The sequence below is a fragment of the Electrophorus electricus genome, chromosome 16 (assembly GCF_041902795.1).
Source record: "Electrophorus electricus isolate QZ-2024a chromosome 16, ASM4190279v1, whole genome shotgun sequence".
Lineage (NCBI taxonomy): Eukaryota > Metazoa > Chordata > Actinopteri > Gymnotiformes > Gymnotidae > Electrophorus > Electrophorus electricus.
The window spans coordinates 14,673,625-14,693,046 of NC_137512.1; the positions used below are offsets into that span (position 1 = coordinate 14,673,625).

At 37.0% G+C, this 19,422-nt stretch overlaps 1 protein-coding gene across 10 annotated transcripts in view; it reads left to right on the forward strand.

The window, feature by feature from the left end:
• si:zfos-2326c3.2 (mitogen-activated protein kinase kinase kinase kinase 4) overlaps positions 1-19,422 on the forward strand; it is a 48,418-nt gene that overhangs the window by 15,352 nt on the left and 13,644 nt on the right. For 4 of the 10 annotated variants that reach the window (XM_081698594.1, XM_081698596.1, XM_081698599.1 and 1 more), the window contains exons 13-28: positions 231-353; positions 1,590-1,655; positions 3,231-3,407; positions 4,042-4,188; positions 4,679-4,810; positions 5,618-5,685; positions 6,023-6,108; positions 6,916-7,010; positions 7,848-7,960; positions 8,346-8,445; positions 9,199-9,372; positions 10,231-10,351; positions 10,677-10,832; positions 11,130-11,273; positions 11,908-12,042; positions 14,976-15,076. In XM_081698594.1, coding sequence (XP_081554720.1) covers positions 231-353; positions 1,590-1,655; positions 3,231-3,407; positions 4,042-4,188; positions 4,679-4,810; positions 5,618-5,685; positions 6,023-6,108; positions 6,916-7,010; positions 7,848-7,960; positions 8,346-8,445; positions 9,199-9,372; positions 10,231-10,351; positions 10,677-10,832; positions 11,130-11,273; positions 11,908-12,042; positions 14,976-15,076 — 1,938 coding nt within the window. Of the gene's footprint in view, positions 1-230; positions 354-1,589; positions 1,656-3,230; positions 3,408-4,041; positions 4,189-4,678; positions 4,811-5,617; positions 5,686-6,022; positions 6,109-6,915; positions 7,011-7,847; positions 7,961-8,345; positions 8,446-9,198; positions 9,373-10,230; positions 10,352-10,676; positions 10,833-11,129; positions 11,274-11,907; positions 12,043-14,975; positions 15,077-19,422 lie in introns of those variants that run through there. The other 6 variants (XM_035532009.2, XM_035532010.2, XR_014117453.1 and 3 more) reach the window with 5 other exon arrangements.

The window sequence follows — 19,422 nt, forward strand, 5'->3', positions numbered from 1 at the left end:
TAAAAGTGATCAATCCAGGAAAATGTTTGCTTTAAATATGCACCACTGTGGATTAATGACAGTTTAATTACAGTCTATAACAAAGGGAAAACATACTACGTGAAAAAGCTATGCTAAAAGGTTTTGTAGTGGCCAGCAGTATGTTCTTATTGAGCTATCAAATGTATTGCTGCAAAATAGATTAAACATCCTAAAAATATTTTAAAAATGTATGCATGCATGTATGTCAGCAGAAGAAGCAGTTGCAGGCATTCCAGTGGTCAGAGCTACAGGAGGTAATATGGCAAGAAGAGGCTGATCTTAATGAGAGAATCCTAAATGTGGAGAGGACCAAATGGAATGCCGTAAAGCAGGTTGGACAGAATTATCTCTCATTCACATCCATCCTGCTAAAATCATTAAAAAAGCAATCTACATGATGTTAACTTGTCCTTTGCTGGTTGAGTTATGGTATTCTTTATATTAGTGATTTCAGGAATAATTAATAACAATACATTGTTACATTAAATAACAACACAAATATAACATTATATACCAACACAAATTTACAGCACTTTTTAGATACCTTGGAGTTTTATTTTATAACCATGAATATTTAAGTACTGATTTTGGCACAGTATACAGGATTTCTTTATTACACAATATTATCTAATCACTGGAATCTGTTCTGGGTGCTTTTTAAAATTATATGTTTTTAATAATTATACCAGCTGCAGACAACAGTTTATAACTTGAAAAAAGCTCTCATGTAAAGTGTTGAACTGTTAACAAAGTAAGTCTGTCTGTTTAATACTTAAAATCTCTAAAAACAACAATCTCTCTCACTCACTCACTCATGCACACACACACACACACACACACACACACACACACACACACACACACACACACCAACCACACACACATATACAAACACGCATTTACACAAACACACGCACACATACCCATTGTGTTAGCTCTGTGTTTATAGTGCAGCAGCTTTGGGCAGCATCCTGAGGAGGCGAAATTATAGATAATTATTTACAGCTATGGACTGGAGTTCCTCAGACATCTTCTTGTTCTGCTTTTTTGCTTTGTTCTGTGGTGCCAGATATGTGACTTTATCTTAAATGGCCTAAGCCCTGTTCAGACCAGAGGACCTGTAACTCTGCTACCAAATGAAATTTCTTCCACAGAATATCCTCCTTTTATTAATGGTTCACTGGTCTTTGGAGGATTAAAGCAGTGTTAGTGACATATTTTTATAAATCAGTGTTTGTCACCAGCCACAGTTAACCAATTTATGTTCCTAAAATTTTATATTCATAAAATCTTCTCACTTTTATCTTCTCACTGCAAATGCAATTTTTATTTAGTAAACAAACCAATTTGCGTAACCTTACTATTGAAGAGTTTCTTCAGAACAAAACTTTCCAGTGGCTTCCAGTATCTTTATTTATTCTCACAAGTAACATGTAATGATGTGAACTGATTCACAGAGTAAACATTAAAGGCAGAAACAGAATACTTTACATTTTCCACTTAGAATCACATGATTAGTCACAGTGCACCGTGAACTTGCCGCTAATATAACTCTTATTGAATTGTAGCCTGAAGATTCAGCCAGGCAAAGGAATGATGCAGGATCAAGTCATTTAGTTCCTTTTGCTGACCAGGTAAAGACCAATTTTTAATTCTTAAAATTGAATTCCATTTCTTTGTTTGGTTTATAAGGTTAGATTTAACAGGGGTTTCTTTATAATAAAATGGTATAATTTACATTTCTTAAGTATTTTTAAGAAATGCATCTATAAACTAGCACATTTACAAGCTACCATGTGAGCAATATTGAGAGCCTTTGGATGAAAGAAACAGCAGTACTCTGAACACTGTTAGATTAGGATATATTATTGAACATTGTGTTAGATTAGGATAGATTATTGAACACTGTATTAAATTAGGATAGATTATTGCAGTGTAGGCAAGGCCAGTGAAAACTGGTGCAAGATGACTGGCTAATTATTTTGGGACACAATAATGGTACAGTTATGATGTATACACAGTATCTCATCATTGATATAAGATTGATCATTTGTTAACTTTGGCTAACATTAGATGGGCTGAAAGTAGGGTTGTGTGATGGATGTGTCATAGCAAGCTTCCTACTTTCATTTTACTGTATTATATGGTTTACTGTAACATTAGTCTTCATTTCTCCATCCTGAAGTTACCAGGATGGTAACTAACCATTTAAATGCAAGCCTGACACCTCTTCTCTTAAGATCAGCTTGTAATGCCACTGCTTACTAAATGATAAAATGCCTTAGGGATGCTCACTAAATTTATGGGAATAGTAGTGCTCCTATAAAAGTCCTTAAAGTAACAAATGTGAATTTCACTTACAGGAAATCTTATGTTAATGCATTGCTTAATGGGTACTTAATGGCAGAATTTACAATTAACACACTCGGATTTACAGAGTATCTTTATCTTATCTTTAAGTATCTTTATCTTTTTATCCTCTTATCTTTATCCTATCTTCCCTTGTCCCAGAACACTTGTTAGGTGTGTGTGCGATGTCCACACAACTTGTCACATGACTCAATAGAGAAGTGGTCATCCACATCATTGGAAGTTAAACTGTCACTCTAGCCACTGTTTTGAGTCTTGACTTTGTGTGGTTTTTTATAGCAAGATGAAAGAGTTGTTAAGCACTTCCTAACACTTACATGTTATGCTTTCTCATGCTACTGTTTCAGTGTTTTGTCATTTGTGTCAGATATATGTTTTTGCATATTCTAATTAATATGTGTAAATCAGATATGTCAGAATAAGCATCTTCACTGAAAATGATTTTGATATAATATCTGCAAATGCAAGAAGTATGCTGATAGTTTCCTGAGGTTTAGAACAAAATCTCAACTGATTTCTTCACACAGGCCTATGGTAAAAATCTCATTTGAGTGGCATAATTGAAGTTTTCACACTCCTCAAAAACGAATGCTCTCCATTTAGGTTCAGTTGCAATAACACGTGCGTATATTCTAAAGTGTCCTCATATGTGCATTAAATACTCAGCTTAGTATGAGCTCCGTCACTCTGGAATATTTCAACTTTTTGGTCAGGCTAACACTGAGGCAAGCGGCTGGTCAGGATTCTAGCAGTCTGAGTTTCCCTGGCCGGCCCGTGTGGTTCAGTTCACGAGGCTGTTGGTGGAGAATGAAATGCTTGCTGTCTATGTCGTTGTGCAGAGGCAGGCCGACCTGACGGCTCAGCCCCAGCAGCCGATGCGGAAGCTCCACCGCACGCTTCCCAAAGACCAGACACAGCTGCTTTCGCTTCAGCACGACCACAGGCCCAAGCAAAGGGAGCCCCAGAAGCCTGCTGGTGTCATGCCTAACTGTCCTGCTAGTAGCTGGTGTCTAGTGGTAAATCCCTAGGCCAGCTCATGCTTGCTGCTTTACTGTTTGCCATGATATTCCATGAAGATATTCCCTTCTCATTTAAAGGCGTGGATCATTTTAAATCTTTTAGGAATTCCTGCTGTGGGGACGGTATAGGGGTTGTAAAAATGCACAGCATGGTTTGAAATTTATAGCCTAATTTTGAGACTTCTTATTTTAAGATCTTTTGTTTGGCCACAGGTCAAATGTTTTGTTAAATATGCTTGCTGGCTGCAAAATAGCTTTTTTAGTGTGTCAAGTTGATAAAGCATGTTTAATGTTCGATAGAGCCTGACCAATCCACTTACTGTTGGACAATTTTCACTTTAGTTAAGATATATATAAGGAGAAGTCATTAATCATGTTTAAACTTTTCAACTTTATACCTATTGCATCCTCATGTTTGTATGATCTATTTGGTTAAGCAGGTTATTTATTTATTTGATTTGCTTACTTAAGCAAATATTATTTGCATAACAATAAAGTTTAAATATTGACATATTATAATAATATAATAATCTACCAGCATTCTTAAAAATCCCATCTTGGTCAAGCTCTGTTGTTCAGTAAACAGCAATCGCTTGCAGAAATCTATTCTGTTGCTTATATTAACCTTCAGATGGAGAACAAAGCAAAAGCTTTGGAGAGCCATCACGTTAATGTCAACAAACTAGAGGCAGGGCTGTCGATGCGCATCCAGTCAAGGCTGGGCTCAGGAAGCAGCTCCAGTCCCTGTACTCCAGTCCTGCAGAGGGCACCACTCCAGGTACAGAAGACAGAGTAGCGACACTCGACTGAAATGATCATGCAAGGGTGCTTCACGATTCTGTGATTTTGTGGGTTATTTTTGTTATTTGCCATTTCAGGGTCACAAGAGATTTAGTGTTTTTTGGGAATAAGAACTGTTTGAGGGCCAAACAAGTGCTTTTGAATATATAGGCTCTCAAATGCTCAACTAATGAAGAAAACCTAGGGAAAGCATGTATGTGTGTTGTCTGCTAAAGCTTATTGCAGCTAACCCCCGCATTGATACCACTGACATACCATTCTTTTAATTTAAAATCTCTTCCTTATCATAAATACACTAGTTCTGAGTATTGTAGGATGACAGGTTTCGCTCAGTAATCAGCAATAGCCGAGTGTGTTGAGTGTCTGCCAGTCTCCTGTACTACTTTTTATTTCATGAATGTATCTTCATGCCTAATTAGAGGCTCAGATGTGTAAGGTAGACTGAGTTACATGAGGTTCATTTTCAGAATGCCAACTTGTGCTCCAGCCGAGAGAGTCAGCACAGTAACTCCCTGTCAGATGTGGCCATGTCCAGTTTGTCACCCACGGTGGATGATGTATTCCTGGATTTCCCTACTTCCAATGAGCATCCTCCTATGGTCAGTTCACATAATGCCACACACATCTTGAAGTGTTTTATGCAAGTGCTATTGAACATTTGAAATTTTCACCTTCATGTTAATGTGCATGTCATTGTGCCCAGTAGCAGCTTGCTAGAAAGACATCATGCTGTAATATTATGCTATTATTGTGGTTCTTATGTGTCATTTTGAGTTTATACCAATAGTGAAATCTTGCCTGCTACTGCCTTGTAACCTCATAAACAAACACTACTGCTAACTGATGAAGAAGAAACACTTCCACTTTCAGCTCATTTGCAAGCATATATATATATATATATATATATATATATAAAAGATAACAGGTTGAAGAAAAGCAAATCATTTAGTTTCGGGTTTTAACCCTTAAACAAATGTGAACATGCTGGTCTAAAAGCTAACAGCAGTGTAAAAGCTCCACTAAGGTGTTTGGCACCCAGCTGAAACCGGTCAGAAACAGCTTCCCTTTTCACTGGGTGGTGTCTTCCTTCCCTTATGTGACACATGCAAACACGATGGGCTGTCAGAAGGTTAGAAACCACATTGGTAAAATGGAATCGAGAAACCACAAACAGATGTGGGTGGGTTAGATTTAGAGTTCTGACTGCACAAGTCACACGGAAGTGTTGGTTTAACATTTACCCATGTGAAGTGTGCTGCCTCGTGTGTGTTGCCTCATATCTGGTGATTGAGTGTTGACTCACTCATCATCTGTACCGGTGGCACCAATAGTGCTTACAGGGTGTGTCCGTATTAAGTTTGTGGTCCATCTTTTGTTGTTGTTGTTGTTTTCTATTTTCTCTCAAGGTTCCAGAGCGAACTACATCAAAATTGTACTGCAGAGAGTTCATGAACCACCACAGAACTACATCACAGTAATTGAATCAATTTCATGTTCAGTCTGTTTTACATTTACCACATGTAAAACAGTTTGTTAGCTCAGCGGTTAAGGTACTTGACTTGTAATCGGAAGATTGCTGGTTCAAGCCCCACCACTGCCAAGATGCCACTGTTGGGCTCCTGAGCAAGGCCCTTAACCCTCAATTGCTCAAGTTGTACTCAGTCATAATTGTAAGTCGCTTAGGATAAAAGCTTCAGCTAAATGTCATAAATGTAAATGTAAAACCACAGTCTTTATGTAAAGCCATCCTCCGTAGCATAAGTCAGCTGTGCACTGATTTGTCTCTGTATTCATTCTCTTGACTTTTATCGGCGCTACAGTGGAGGTCTGCAGACCCCTGTGAACAGAAGGATTCCATTCCCAGCTTCCTGTAGCAGCACAAGCAGTACTGCATCAGGTATAAACATGTAGGGAGTGTTTAGAATATAGGTGAAATGCTCAGTAGTCATCAGTGATTTTGTACTTGACGCCATCTTGTGGTGGCTTAGTATAGTGAAAAGTCAAATTTTAGATTTGTTTTGAGTTTAACTTGTAAAATGGAATCATTGCCACGAGCAAGAAGGACATTTTCCACATGACTGTTATTGTTAAGTGGGGGGTTAGTTACAATTTAAGGATCTCCTGAACCATCCTACCTTGTTTTGATTTAAAGTGTTTTGCTTAGTATGGTCATGGTCAAAAATAGGACATATTTATTGAAGTATATTATTGATTTGTATTAAAAGTTATTAGTTCAACCAGTTCACAAACCAGTTCAGGTTAATTATAGAGTTTAGCAGTGTAATCCTCTTGTGTTACTGTTACTGACCCCTTAGTAAGACACAACCTGTTAAAACCTGTATTATATATATGATGGCAAACTCCACCATTAGCAAAGCACTGCTTTATCATCCAGATTATAACTGATGACACGAGCTAAGCAATATCTTGCTAGCTAGATGTGCTAAAGAATTTTTGGAAAGCACCTCAAATACCTTTGCTTGAGATCAGTGAGAAAATTCCCATTTTAGTCACTGCTGCTTCATTGAGCACCGATTTCAAGAGGCATTTGATTGGTTTAAAAACTTCAAACTCAGTAAAATTTCAGTACTCAGAACAGGGGGGGAATTCAAATGAATTCATAAAAATCAGTTCATATGTATATAATTATATGTAACTTATGTTGAGATCTTAAATCACATTTTTTCTAAATTTTTTGTCATAGATTATCATCAGCCAGAAAGTGCTTCTCACCACAGTCATATCCAGGAATACAACAAGGTTCTAGATGGGTGTTCAGGAACATCAAAGCAATATCAGGTATTAGTTTATATATATATATATATATATATATATATATATATATATATATATATATATATATATATATATATATATTTATATATACACACACACACATATATATATATATATATATATATATACATACATTTATATACATTTTCTAATCTAGGGACATGTGGGACATGTTTACTTCACTGGTGCAAATACAAACATTTCCACATGGCAACAGTTATAAAGCCAAATAGATTTATTTACTTATTTCTATTAGGCTATAAATACAAACTGCTTTGGTAAAGGTTTTACAGCAAACACATTTCTTGTCAAAAGAATTTCTGCTTATCAAAGAGAAGTGTTCCTTGGCTATAGAAAGACTTATAGTGCAGACAACCTGGCAACTAGAAGATAAATTAAATCAAACAGTACACTTTTACCTATTTTCATTGACATACAAATGCCCAGTATTTCCACTGATACCTTCACTGGGGGCAAATGTTCCTGCTGGGATTAACTGCTTTATAAACAATTAAAGGAAAGACAATGTTCAACAAATGGAAATAGAATTTAGAAAAGATGTCATTCCTTCCCAATGAAGATTTTTTTCATAAATATCAATCAACAGCCGGAATGTGTGTCTTGAATCTGTCCATCCAAATTCATGTAATTGCAAAATTTAACTAAACTTCAGTTTAATTTAGGGGCCTACATAAACTATACTATAAAGTACTGCATATATATCATGTTTGTTAATAGACATTCTAACATTCTAAAAGGGTTAGAGGTTACAGTTCATGCAAAATCAGTCTTAGCTAAGGTAAGATAACACATTTCACTGAAATTCTTTTTGTTTTTCAGGGCTTTCAGTTGAGCTCTGGTCACAGGTCTCAATTCAGCCCGTTTGTGAAAGCTACAGAGTACTCCTCTTCGAGTGATGAACTGGGGAGCAGCGATGATGAGGAAAAGCACAGGTCAGCGTTACATTAATTAGACTGACAAAGCTAAACTGGATCCTTGTATGTAAATAGGAAGACTTGTAGAGCCATAATAGCTACTTGGATTCTCATTTCACATCTTTGCTATCATTCTACTCACAGTACAGAACTACAAATCCATTTTTGCTGTTTATTTTTAGCATTCAGTACCTGGAGGACACTGATATTTTAGTAAACTAAGTAAATAAATCTTAGATAATCCGGTGTCACTTCCTTGACCTTTTCTTGCACAGCTGATGAAGGAACTCTCTCTCTCAGAGAGAGAGAGAGAGAGCGAGAGCGCGAGAGAGTATAGTACAAAACATGCTGCCAGTGTAGAAAATATTATTTATGTATGCATTTATTCATTTCCATACTGCAGGTCACCACAAAGCAATGATAAGAGCAGGTTTTTCAATACGGCCTCTGAGGATATAGTTCTACAGTGCCACAGCAATCTTCACTCACAACTGGTACCACAGGTACTCTTAGCTTCATCTTCAAAAGTAATGCACATCCAGATTTAGTCAACGGTAACAGTCCAAGGTGTGGATACTGCTAATTAAAAGTATGTTTGTCATGATCTTAAATGCATTTTGAACTAAAGGATTACGCATTTGTTTCTAAGACAAATAAAATCTGCCACAACAGGAGGTCCCTCATTTGTCACTTCTGACACTCTAAGTTTTAATACAATTGCATATAGGATCAATGTAATATAATGTCCATAAAATACAAATACAAAGTTAACAATTTCATATCTAGTTTATTGATATGAAATTTAAGGCCATCTTATAGGAGAATTTTACAATCCAGGTTACAATACTAAAACTAACCACAGATGAACACTTGAAGGATAACTCCAAAATGTAATAGTGTTTCATTGAAGTTTTTTGTAATAACCAGATCACACACATATCGCCTGCCTTATGAATAACATACACTAGAGGGCATCATCCATCTATATAATTATGAACCCTTGTATGTACTCTCAGAGAAGTGTACATTTAGTCTTTGTGATTCTGTTTTATTTGAATTTTTAGTTAATGTTGATACATGAGATGTACATTCTTGCTGATGTTGTATAAAACATTTAAAAAGCAATCTTAAGGTATAAAATATAGTTAATCATATATAGTATTATATGTATCTGCTTAAATTACTATAAAATAACATTGTTCTTCACATTGCAAGCAATGTGTTAGACCTAAAATAGTACGTTCTGTTTCTTCCAGAATGTGGCAGCCTCTAAGCAGGGGGCATGCCACAAGAATGTGGCATTAGCGTCAAATGACAGCTACCTCCTCCCGGATATCCTGCACAAGAGCCCTGGCCATGAGCTCCCAGGCATGGGCCAGAATGACCTCATCTGCCCTCAGTCTCCTGATGGTTGGAGCCCCCATACGAAGGTGCTCCTCAAATACCGTCAGCACCCTTAACAACCTAAGCACTGCAACATTAGGGTTCACTTGGTTGTGTTGAAATGTGTAAAATATGTAGCTGAGGTTATTTTACTGACATGGATTCCAAAATGGTGGATTGTGGGTGTTGTGTAGTTATTTTACTGGCATGGATTCCAAAATCATTGTTCAAAAGAAAGCTAGTGGGAGCTGATCAAAAGTTATTGATAGCAAGGTATTCCAAACCTGTACAGAGTCATATGAATAGTGTCTTGTGCAAATAATTGTGTGAATCGGCTACAAATAAATATGGTGCACTAGATTTATGAAGATTAAAAAGGTGTTGCTTTGCCCCTTATGTGGGCCTGCTATCGCCCTTTTAGAAAGCTTAAAGCATGTGTTACTGATACAAAGCTACTTAACACAACAGAAAAAAAAACACATGAGGTCAAGAAACATCCTGTGTACATTTCTGTGGTAGGTCACTTTCATGAATAGTGGCTGGTTTATTTTATCTTTAGCCATATCAGTCTATCAACTGTGACCCCATTAATGCAGTGAACAATGATATCAAAACAGTGAACTGATATCAAAACAATTTTAGTAGATTTCAAATGAGAATTGTAGTGAAGCAAACTAACCATTTTTTGCACAAGTTTACTCAGGTATTCTATAAAGTTACAATATATTAAACCATTAGTTAGACCAAAACAGGATAAAACATATAGCTCCTTGTTTTGAAAATGTACTGTAATAAACATTTTGGACCAATGTTTTTTTACAATGATAGTGCCATGCAAAATACATTACACTGATAGTCATCTTAAATTCACCTCATTTATCCATTTTACTGATGTTTGTGTTCAGAAACCATGTAATGGCCAGCAAGCAAAGAGCATTTCATCGTCTTCCTCCTCATTCACTCCGTTCATAGATCCTCGCCTGCTACAGATACCTCCCCCTCAAAGTCCACAGGGAAACAACCCTAGTAAGTCATTATCTTTGCCCTATATGTGCTCTAACATAGTTGTCTTTGTCTTTGTTGCTTGAGATGAATTTTCACAAAAAAACTCTTGGTATAATATTTCTGGCTGGGTGATAAGTGCTCTTGCCGTTGACTGTTTGGGCCTCCTGAGATTTCTGGTTTTGAGCTAGGCGGTAGGTATTCATTAGCATTAGCATTTATTTCACATACAACACTGCGTTCACAGATGTGGCCTGTAGACCTTTCTAATGTGGAGCCAAGCAAGCATTTGTTTCTCTCTCTTTCTTTCTTTCTTTCTTTCGTTCACATACCCATTCTGCTGCTTCAGACAATGTGAAGTCTGAGCTGTACAAAAGGGAGAACCACAGGAAGGGCTCCATCGTTAATGTGAACCCTGCCAATATCCGGCCCCAGAGTGACACACCAGAGATACGCAAATACAAAAAGAAGTTCAACGCTGAGGTGCTGTGTGCTAGTTTGTGGGGTAAGGCATGCTTCTTCATGCTAAGCTGCTGTATCGCTGTTTGCTGGTCTGTTTTAAGATTGGGATTATTAAACCCACATTCATATTATTCAGTGTATGAGTCTCTGTACCATAGTGCTAAATAGAGTTAAAATGGCATTAATCTTATGAAATCTATCACACACATAATCAAGTACTTTTGGACAATATTTTCTCATTATACAATGTTTCATTCTGCATTTTAACATATTTTGCACAATGTTGCTTTGATAAGCTTTCACTCAGTACTTCCTCTCCTACTTTTTCCACCATATGTAGGTGTGAATCTACTGGTTGGCACTGAGAGCAGTCTGTGGCTCCTGGACCGCAGCGGTCAGGGGAAAGTCTACCCACTCATCAGCCGCAGACGCTTCCAGCAGATGGATGTACTAGAAGGCCTCAATGTGCTCATCACCATCTCAGGTAAGCCCTAGGGACACTAGGGACATTCATGTTTTGTTTAACACAGACGTTATTGCCAAGGACATAGTCTAAGATCAGTTTAAACTAGAGGTCTTGAATTAGCAGGATTAGAGTTTACATAAATTTAGTTTGTGGGCTGCATTGAGCCTGGTGTGAACTGGTAGGAAAAGGTGGGTATAGCTGTTTGAATTAAGTCCTAATTATTTAGCTGGCTTCCTGGAATACGTCCCTGGAAACTCATACAGGGCAGTAGTGCTGAGTCTAGCAGAAATTCTGCATGTCACATTACAACTCTCTTAATATTATGAGGTACAGCTCTCTTAATATTCAGAGGAACACGTATCATTTCACTCACCTGTACAGGTTTGGTTTGCATACCTTAACATTAATCATATCAGATCATGTTAAATATGTTGTGAACATATAGGATAAATATGACAAATGTACACATTTTAATACAACTGTGTCAACTCAAACCTCCACTGGTCACATTGTTTCACTTTTACTTTTAAAATAACAGGCATATACTGGAGAATGCATAAAAATTGTGTATCTATTTTATTAACATAACACCAACGACAACAACAATGAAAATAATAATAATAGTGACCTAATTGCATAACTAAATGGACAGGTAAGAAGAACAAGCTGAGATTGTACTACTTGTCATGGCTGAGGAATAAGATCTTGCGTAATGACCCTGAGGTGGAGAAGAAACAGGGCTGGACCTCAATAGGAGACATGGAGGGCTGTGTGCACTACAAAGTGGGTGAGTCTAAGATAAATAATAAGACGTTTTGTTTTACTTTCTCTTTCCCTAAATGCTTTGAACTAAAATATATTTGATCTTGTTTTGAACAGAAAACCTTTCTCTTTCCCTTATGCATTAGAAATTTCATTGACTTAAATTATTTTTTAAATTAAATTCGACATTTTGCCTGAATGAGTGCATATTTTAATTTTCTTTTTACTAAGTGCTGCTGTGTTTGCAAAGTTATCAAACCAAACATTCCCCCCCCAATCGCGCTATTGCTTTTTTTCTAAAGGGGACTTTTCTCTTCCCCCTACTATTCTCTTTATAATTCATAAATGTAAAACTATTTGAGGTAAAGTTTAAAAAACAAACACAAAGAAAACACACCCTGAAACAACCATGTGAAAACATTAGACCAACCGGGGTGTGTTTCCACATGAATGTTTAATTTTTTATGTTCGCAAATAGTGTAAAGGCCTTTTCACACTGCATATAAATAATTACTGGGGACAATTTGGACATTAGAAATTTAAATGAGCACCCATCTTAATTTTGTATTTGTTTCTATTTCTGTAGTCCCATGTTTTATTCTTCATAGGTTCAATTTCTTTTGTTTGTTGGTGCAAAGAAAATCTTTCAGACAATTAAAATGTATCGAAGTGAACATAAGCACACTACCAAATGAGGCAGCATAGGATGACCCCCATGCCTTTTTTTATTCGTTTATTTAGGAGAAAGGTGACAAATTTGCATACACTCATTTTTTATATTGTGTACACTCATTTTCAGCTAATGACAAAAATAAGCATTGGGTTTGATGAGAACTTGTCATGGTTGCCCATCTTCTGGCATTGTGGTTCTCACTGCCTTGCCATGCGTTCCTTTGTTTTGGTTTCTTTTCTAGCCATTTGCTTTCTGTCTTGGCCACACCTTCCACCTGTGTCTGCTTTGTTGCCCCTCCTTTGTAATCTGCAATCTGTGTAATCTGCCCCAGGTGTCTCCTTTTAGTGTTCTGTGTGTTTTTCCCCTTGTGTTGACCCAATTCCTTTGTTTTGCATTAGTTTGTTGGCATGTATGTATATCATATGAACTTTGTCACTTATCTAGTTTCTGCTCCTTGGTTCTGTGTTTTATGTTTCCTTCTCTCTTTGCTGTCTCTTCTGGTTAGATTATGTGTTTTGTTTCCAGATCTCATGTTTCTTTTCCTAGTTCCTTTTTTTCTATCCTGATTTGTTCCTCCAACCTCTTGGATTTCAATAAACCCCTCTTGCATTCACCTCCTGCCCCATCCTCGTCAGTGCAGCTGTTACAGATTCTGATGAGAAATATACTTAGTATATTTAGTGATGTCATGTGCCTTTAGTCTTGACAAAAAGTAGTTAATTTTCATGAACATGTCAAAAAGGCCCTATATCTGTTTTTGACTATATCAATTCATAACATCTCAGTTTAGGCAAAGTTTTGACTGAAAGGTGGTTAGAGCTTATCTATATAAAATGTGAAGGGAATACAAGTTTCACTTATCAAGCTTAAACCAGTACCAAACAGGTTTATTACAAAAATCAGAAGCAGCCAAATTCAAAACAGGGTCCACAAACAAAGTTATACCCAAAACACAACGATTCAAATGACCAAAGAAAACACAACAAGGAAGCAACAGGGGTTCAGTGGTGCACACTATGGGACAGGAAACTGAGGACTTTGGTTTTGCTATATGGGGAACAAGACATAATTGACTAAGGTAGCCACCAGAGACTCTCAGAGAGTTTAGGTTGAATGTAGGTGGGTAACATGACAGGCCAGTGACAAAGATTTCTTCAGAGTAAGTAGCTGGATTTGCTTGTACTATAGCTCTCATTCGGTGAGAAGATAATGGAAGAAGGATAGTGTGACAGACAAAGAGTGCCTTTCCCTTCATAATGTTGAGAGTGTGTTGGTGACTTTCTTATTATCACAGATCATTCATTCATTCATCTTCTAAACCAATTAATCCAAGACAGGGACGTAGAGGAGCCTATCAAGGCGAGAACCAACCCTGATCTTGGCTCCAGTCCATCACATAGCATACACACTCATTCACACCAGGCCAATGTAGAGATGTCAATCAACCTAACATGCACATGGAGAACATGCAAACTCCACACAGGCAGCAGCTAAGGGAAGCTATAGGAAGTCCTTTCACACGTGGAATTTCCATCATACATATGGGGGTGTAAGTACAATAACATTGTAGTATATGTTACAGGCATGTAGACTGCTGGAGTACAGCAGAAGTAGTTGAGGTGATGAGTTAGGAGAAAGACATATGTGGAGGACTAATTGAAGACAGAAAAGTTGTTGGATTTTTTCCTCCATAAATATCTACAAGAGGTAGTTATGATGCTGTTGAGCACTAAAGTTTTTTTTTCCACAATGATACCAACTTGCATGAGTTTGAGAATGTTCGATTTTTATTAAAGAAATAACACGCAAGCAAATCCAAAACGTAAATAGGGCTAAATAATACACATGAGAAAATGGTAAAACATTACATATTAACAATGGTATGGTTAAGTTGATCAGTAACAGGTGTGAGCAATACTAAGATGAAGAAATACTAAGATAATTTAGTAATAAAATAAACACATTCATTGTTTTTTTAATTTATTTACTCAAATATTTGCTCACTGCAATCGTGCATGAACTATGCATTATTTATGTTCCTCTCATTGTGCCTTGAATAATGAGTCATGCCACATGGTGCTCTCCATCTCAGTCACTTCTCATCTTGTGAATTCTGTTTCATGTAACTTCTTCAGATAGTTTTATGATTTATGCAGGACCTCTTGGGCAAAATAATACAACTGACATCTATTCATTAAATAAACAATGGAATGTATAATATATTTATCCTTTTTTGCATAAAATGATGATTGTAATTAACATTGACACCATGTCTGTGATTTCAGTTCGCTATGAAAAGATCAAATTCCTGGTTATTGCCTTGAAGAATGCTGTAGAAGTATATGCATGGGCTCCAAAGCCATATCACAAGTTCATGGCTTTCAAAGTAAGTGTCACAATTTGGTTGGTAAGAATACTAATAAGCATGCACTAATAAATTTTCATCTATAGATATAGAAATTTATGTAATTTAAGCAAAAGAAATTTTAAATTTTAATGTGTACTCAAGCAGTTTTGGAAGAGAGAGGTTTAATATGAGGCAAAAGTACAAACCTTTCTTTTTTTCCTTCTCTGCTGTTTGACTGATATGAGGTGACCACATACAGTCTATGAACTTGCTATTACAAAAGTGGAGAAATTAGATTAGTTTATGAATAAGGCCATAAGGCAGTGGTTATGTGTGGCTCTATGTCATGTGGCTTGGTATGACAAAGGAATGCTAGAGCTGCTGTTAACAAGAGTATTAGAGGAATTAAAATTTGCTAAGGTAAGTCTTGCGATGACTTGGCTGAGTTCTAGAGATGTGGCAGTAAAAGCTACAGCTTCAGCTGTAAAAGCAGGAAGGAAGTGGAATCCACAAGAGGCAGTCCAAAGAGCTCAGAGAATTCTGAAACACTGAGATGCCGTAGGGTGGGTACACAATGGGAGAGCGGAGTTTGGGTCAGGTGATTCATGGAAGGCATTCAACACAGTTGCACCACCACAGAGGATATAGATGATTACTAACTTTATTCAAGAGCATGAAGAGGAAGGCAGGAATGCAGCAGCGGTCACTCCAGGACACAGGATCAGTGGTTGGAAGTGGGAAAAAGCGAAAGCGCTATTGGACTATGGGTCCAAGTCGCATCAAATGTATCAATGGAGCTAACTATGATGCACATCCTGCTCCCCAAACCTTAGTCAGTGGGTAGGTGAAGATATGACTGTAAATTGTAAACTATGTACTGAAGTTGGTACTTTGAAGCACATTTTATCAGGTTGCAAAGGTAGTCTGCCGCAGGGACATTATATGTGGAGGTATAATCAGGTACTTAAATCGTTGGAATGGTTATTGGATCATAAGCACATAGAGATTAGTTTTCTTCCAGGCAAAAGTGTTTGTGAAGGAAGGGCAGAGCGCCAGTGGTCAGACAAAAATTAGCAGTAGCAGTAGATGAGATAAAGCAAGAGACTGGAAATTGGTAGCGTATGTAGGGAGGCAACTTCAGATTCCGCAGTGTATTGAACTATTCTGAGGCCCCATGGTGGTGTATTCTGAGGGTGAGTGTATAGTTTATTTTATTGAGCAAATAATTCAATTTGAGGATGTAATTGAGGAAGCCTTTGAAAGAAAGAAGCTGAAATGTACAAACTTGGTGGCAGAGGTGAGGGAACACAGTTGGTAGACATATATTAGGCCAGTAGAGATAGAGCCTAGAGCATTTGTAGCCAAGGCAACCATTTCACTACTTGATGAGTTTGGTTTTAGAGGGCAACTGCTAATAGTAGCATTAAGAGTTTATTAAAAGTAGCTGAAAAAGCAACTCAGTGGTTGTGGTTCAGGACGTCACAGATTAGTTAATGTTGTGTCAAGTGACTGGGGGAGTGGTGGAATTGGTGACACTGAGCATGCATTAACGGTGCCAGTGGGGCTTGATACGGCTTTCGTCACCAGGTAGGCTATAAGTATCTGGTTGCAGAAATGGTGATACTGAGCATGCATTAATGTTGCCAGTGGGTTTGATATGGCCTTAGTCACTAGGGAGGCCATTATTCTATCAGATGTGGAATAAGACCATTACATAGTAGTACTGGAGGGGATGTGTCTTTTAGCCAGATCTCACTGTTAAGCCTTCTGGAGGTGTCATAGGCTTAATTCAACAACAAACAAACAAACAAACAAAACATAGGAGGGTGCCTATTTGACAACCTAAAGGAAAAGCCTGCAATGTGTTGGTCAGCCAGTTGGTTTATCTGTTGTTTTGACAAGTCTGATGAACAGAAGGTTAACTAGGCCTTTATGGAATCCCTAATATTTTAGCACATGTAAGGAACATCTTAATATGTGTATAAGTGCAGTGATATGCTTTTGAAAAATAGCACTAGGTATTCCATTTTAAGTATGCATAAGTGATGTAGATTATGTCAAGCATGCACACGCTGACTACATTTAGTTTGCGATGGTGAAATCACCCACTAATTTAAAAGGGAGATAGGAAAAATTGTCTCTCAAGGGAAAAAAAAGTAATCTGAATTCTCATAGTTTAATCTGTAATAATGGAAAGCAGTTAAAATTCAACAAATTAAGGATATGACCTGGTCTGTTTAGCTGTAAGCAGTGGTAAGGTCACTGAAGTTTGGTTTTCACCATTTGCCTGCTAAAAATAAAATGTTCAGCGGAGTGAAATAATACCTAGTGAAATTTCAGTTCAAAACTAAAAATGTTCTCACACACATTCTCAGTTTACCCCAAAGTGACACCAGTTTAGGCACCACTCAGACATTACAAAAGTTCCATAGACTGAACCTTTTTACTTTAAGAAGTGAGCTACCTCCCAATAACTTTCAAACAAAGTTTCCCTAAAAAATAGGTTGATAACCCTTAGAAGCATATATGATTTTTACAGTGTGGCCATCGTGTTAGCTGGATAAAAATGCATGTAGCACTAGTGCAACACCCCATATGAAATATAGATTCCTAAAAGACATTGCAAAAAGGAAAGCAGCCATTCAGGAATGTTCCCATCAAGTTGTACTCAAGTTCAACGATTTTGTTGAATTTAGACATTGCAGTGGGTTTAAATGTTGACAGTCATTGTTTTCCTTATTGCAGTGACACATAATTTTAATCTCTCATAACTCATAACACATAACTCTAATCTCTCATACTGATAATGACTAATCTTTATACTGCCTTATTTATGAGGAACTCCATTTTCATTATGCCAGTTTTCCCACCATACAGGCAAATTAAATTTAAAGATCCTGAAGATCTCTAATTGTGTCTAGAAGGAGCAAGCTTTGCAAGATCAAATAAATAAGAAATGTAAGTCATTTTCAATTAGAAGTGGAAATTGGAAGTCTTAAATTAATAAATCATGGACATTGCAGGAATGTCATTAGGGCTCATGATTTCAGTATTGATGATCTTGAAAGCCACATAAAATGGTGATTATGGTAACTAAAGATAATGACTTATGACCTTAAATGAGCTTATCAAACAGTAGTTAATTTAGTCTGTACATAGAGACCCATTGTCTGCATTGCAGTGTAAATAGTAATAGAGTAATAGAGAAAATCCCATTAGGCACATACAGGTACAGGATGCTGTGCTGTATGAGCCCTAGCAAAACTAGAATTGTTGGTGCAGGTAACAGTACCCCAAAACAAGGAGTCTGATGAGTTATAGAACCACAACCTTTAACTAAAGTGTTGAGGAAGACAAAATGGTGTAGAAAAGAGTTTATTGCAGTGTGTCTCGACAATAGAACATTGGAATTTGGGGTTGCACATGGCTGTAGTTGTTGTGAGCATACATTAACTGCAGGCTGCTACAAATATGTTACTGCTCCTTAAATGAAGTGAGGGACTGAACGTCATTATAAAACTGTAAAACAGGCCTAGGTATGCCCCAAAATGAAAGGGGTTTACATATTCTTAGAATTGTGTTCTTAATCCTCACTGCAAAAGTACATAAAAATAAACAGTTGTGACATGACTGCTCAGTAATTTTGCCAGTCATTGTGTGCTTGCATGGGATACAATTATGTTTGAACAAATTATAAAAATCTCTAACAATATTTTATAAATCGTTTCAGAATAATCTCAATGCTCAACCCCTTGCTGGGTACATGTCATATCCTCACTGCTGTTGCTATATAATATATTCTTGTTTACCTTGGTTGAAAAAAATTTCAGATATCACGATGGTAGACCAAGAAGGTTTGTGTCAGTAAGGAGGTCACCTTGAAGACAGTGCCCTAGTTTAACATGATCCTGAGAGACTTGTTCTAGTTTTAACACACACACACGCGTGCGCACACACACACACACACATATACATATATATATATATATATATATATATATATATATATATATATATATATATCCATTTACTGTTTATTTTATCTCTGTGCACAGCACAATAATACAAATTATCTTCTTACTCTGAAAAGATGAGTTTAAAAACAAAGGCTGAACAACAAACCTTTGTGTTTTAAAACTAAACCCAAATGGTTTATAAGGTTTCCTTTCTAACTATGGGGAAGCATAGCATGTAAAGTTCCAGGCCTTGGTTTAGATGCTTTCCTAGTCCCTGAATTGCACTTACCTGTCCTGTTTAGGAGCATGAGTGCAGCACAATGGTAGTGATATCAGCACCTTCAACCCCCTAAAAGGAAGTCTAAATTAAGGTTAAGATTAGTATCTAAATTAGTCTTTCACAGAAAGTCTGTGGAATCTTTAAACAGT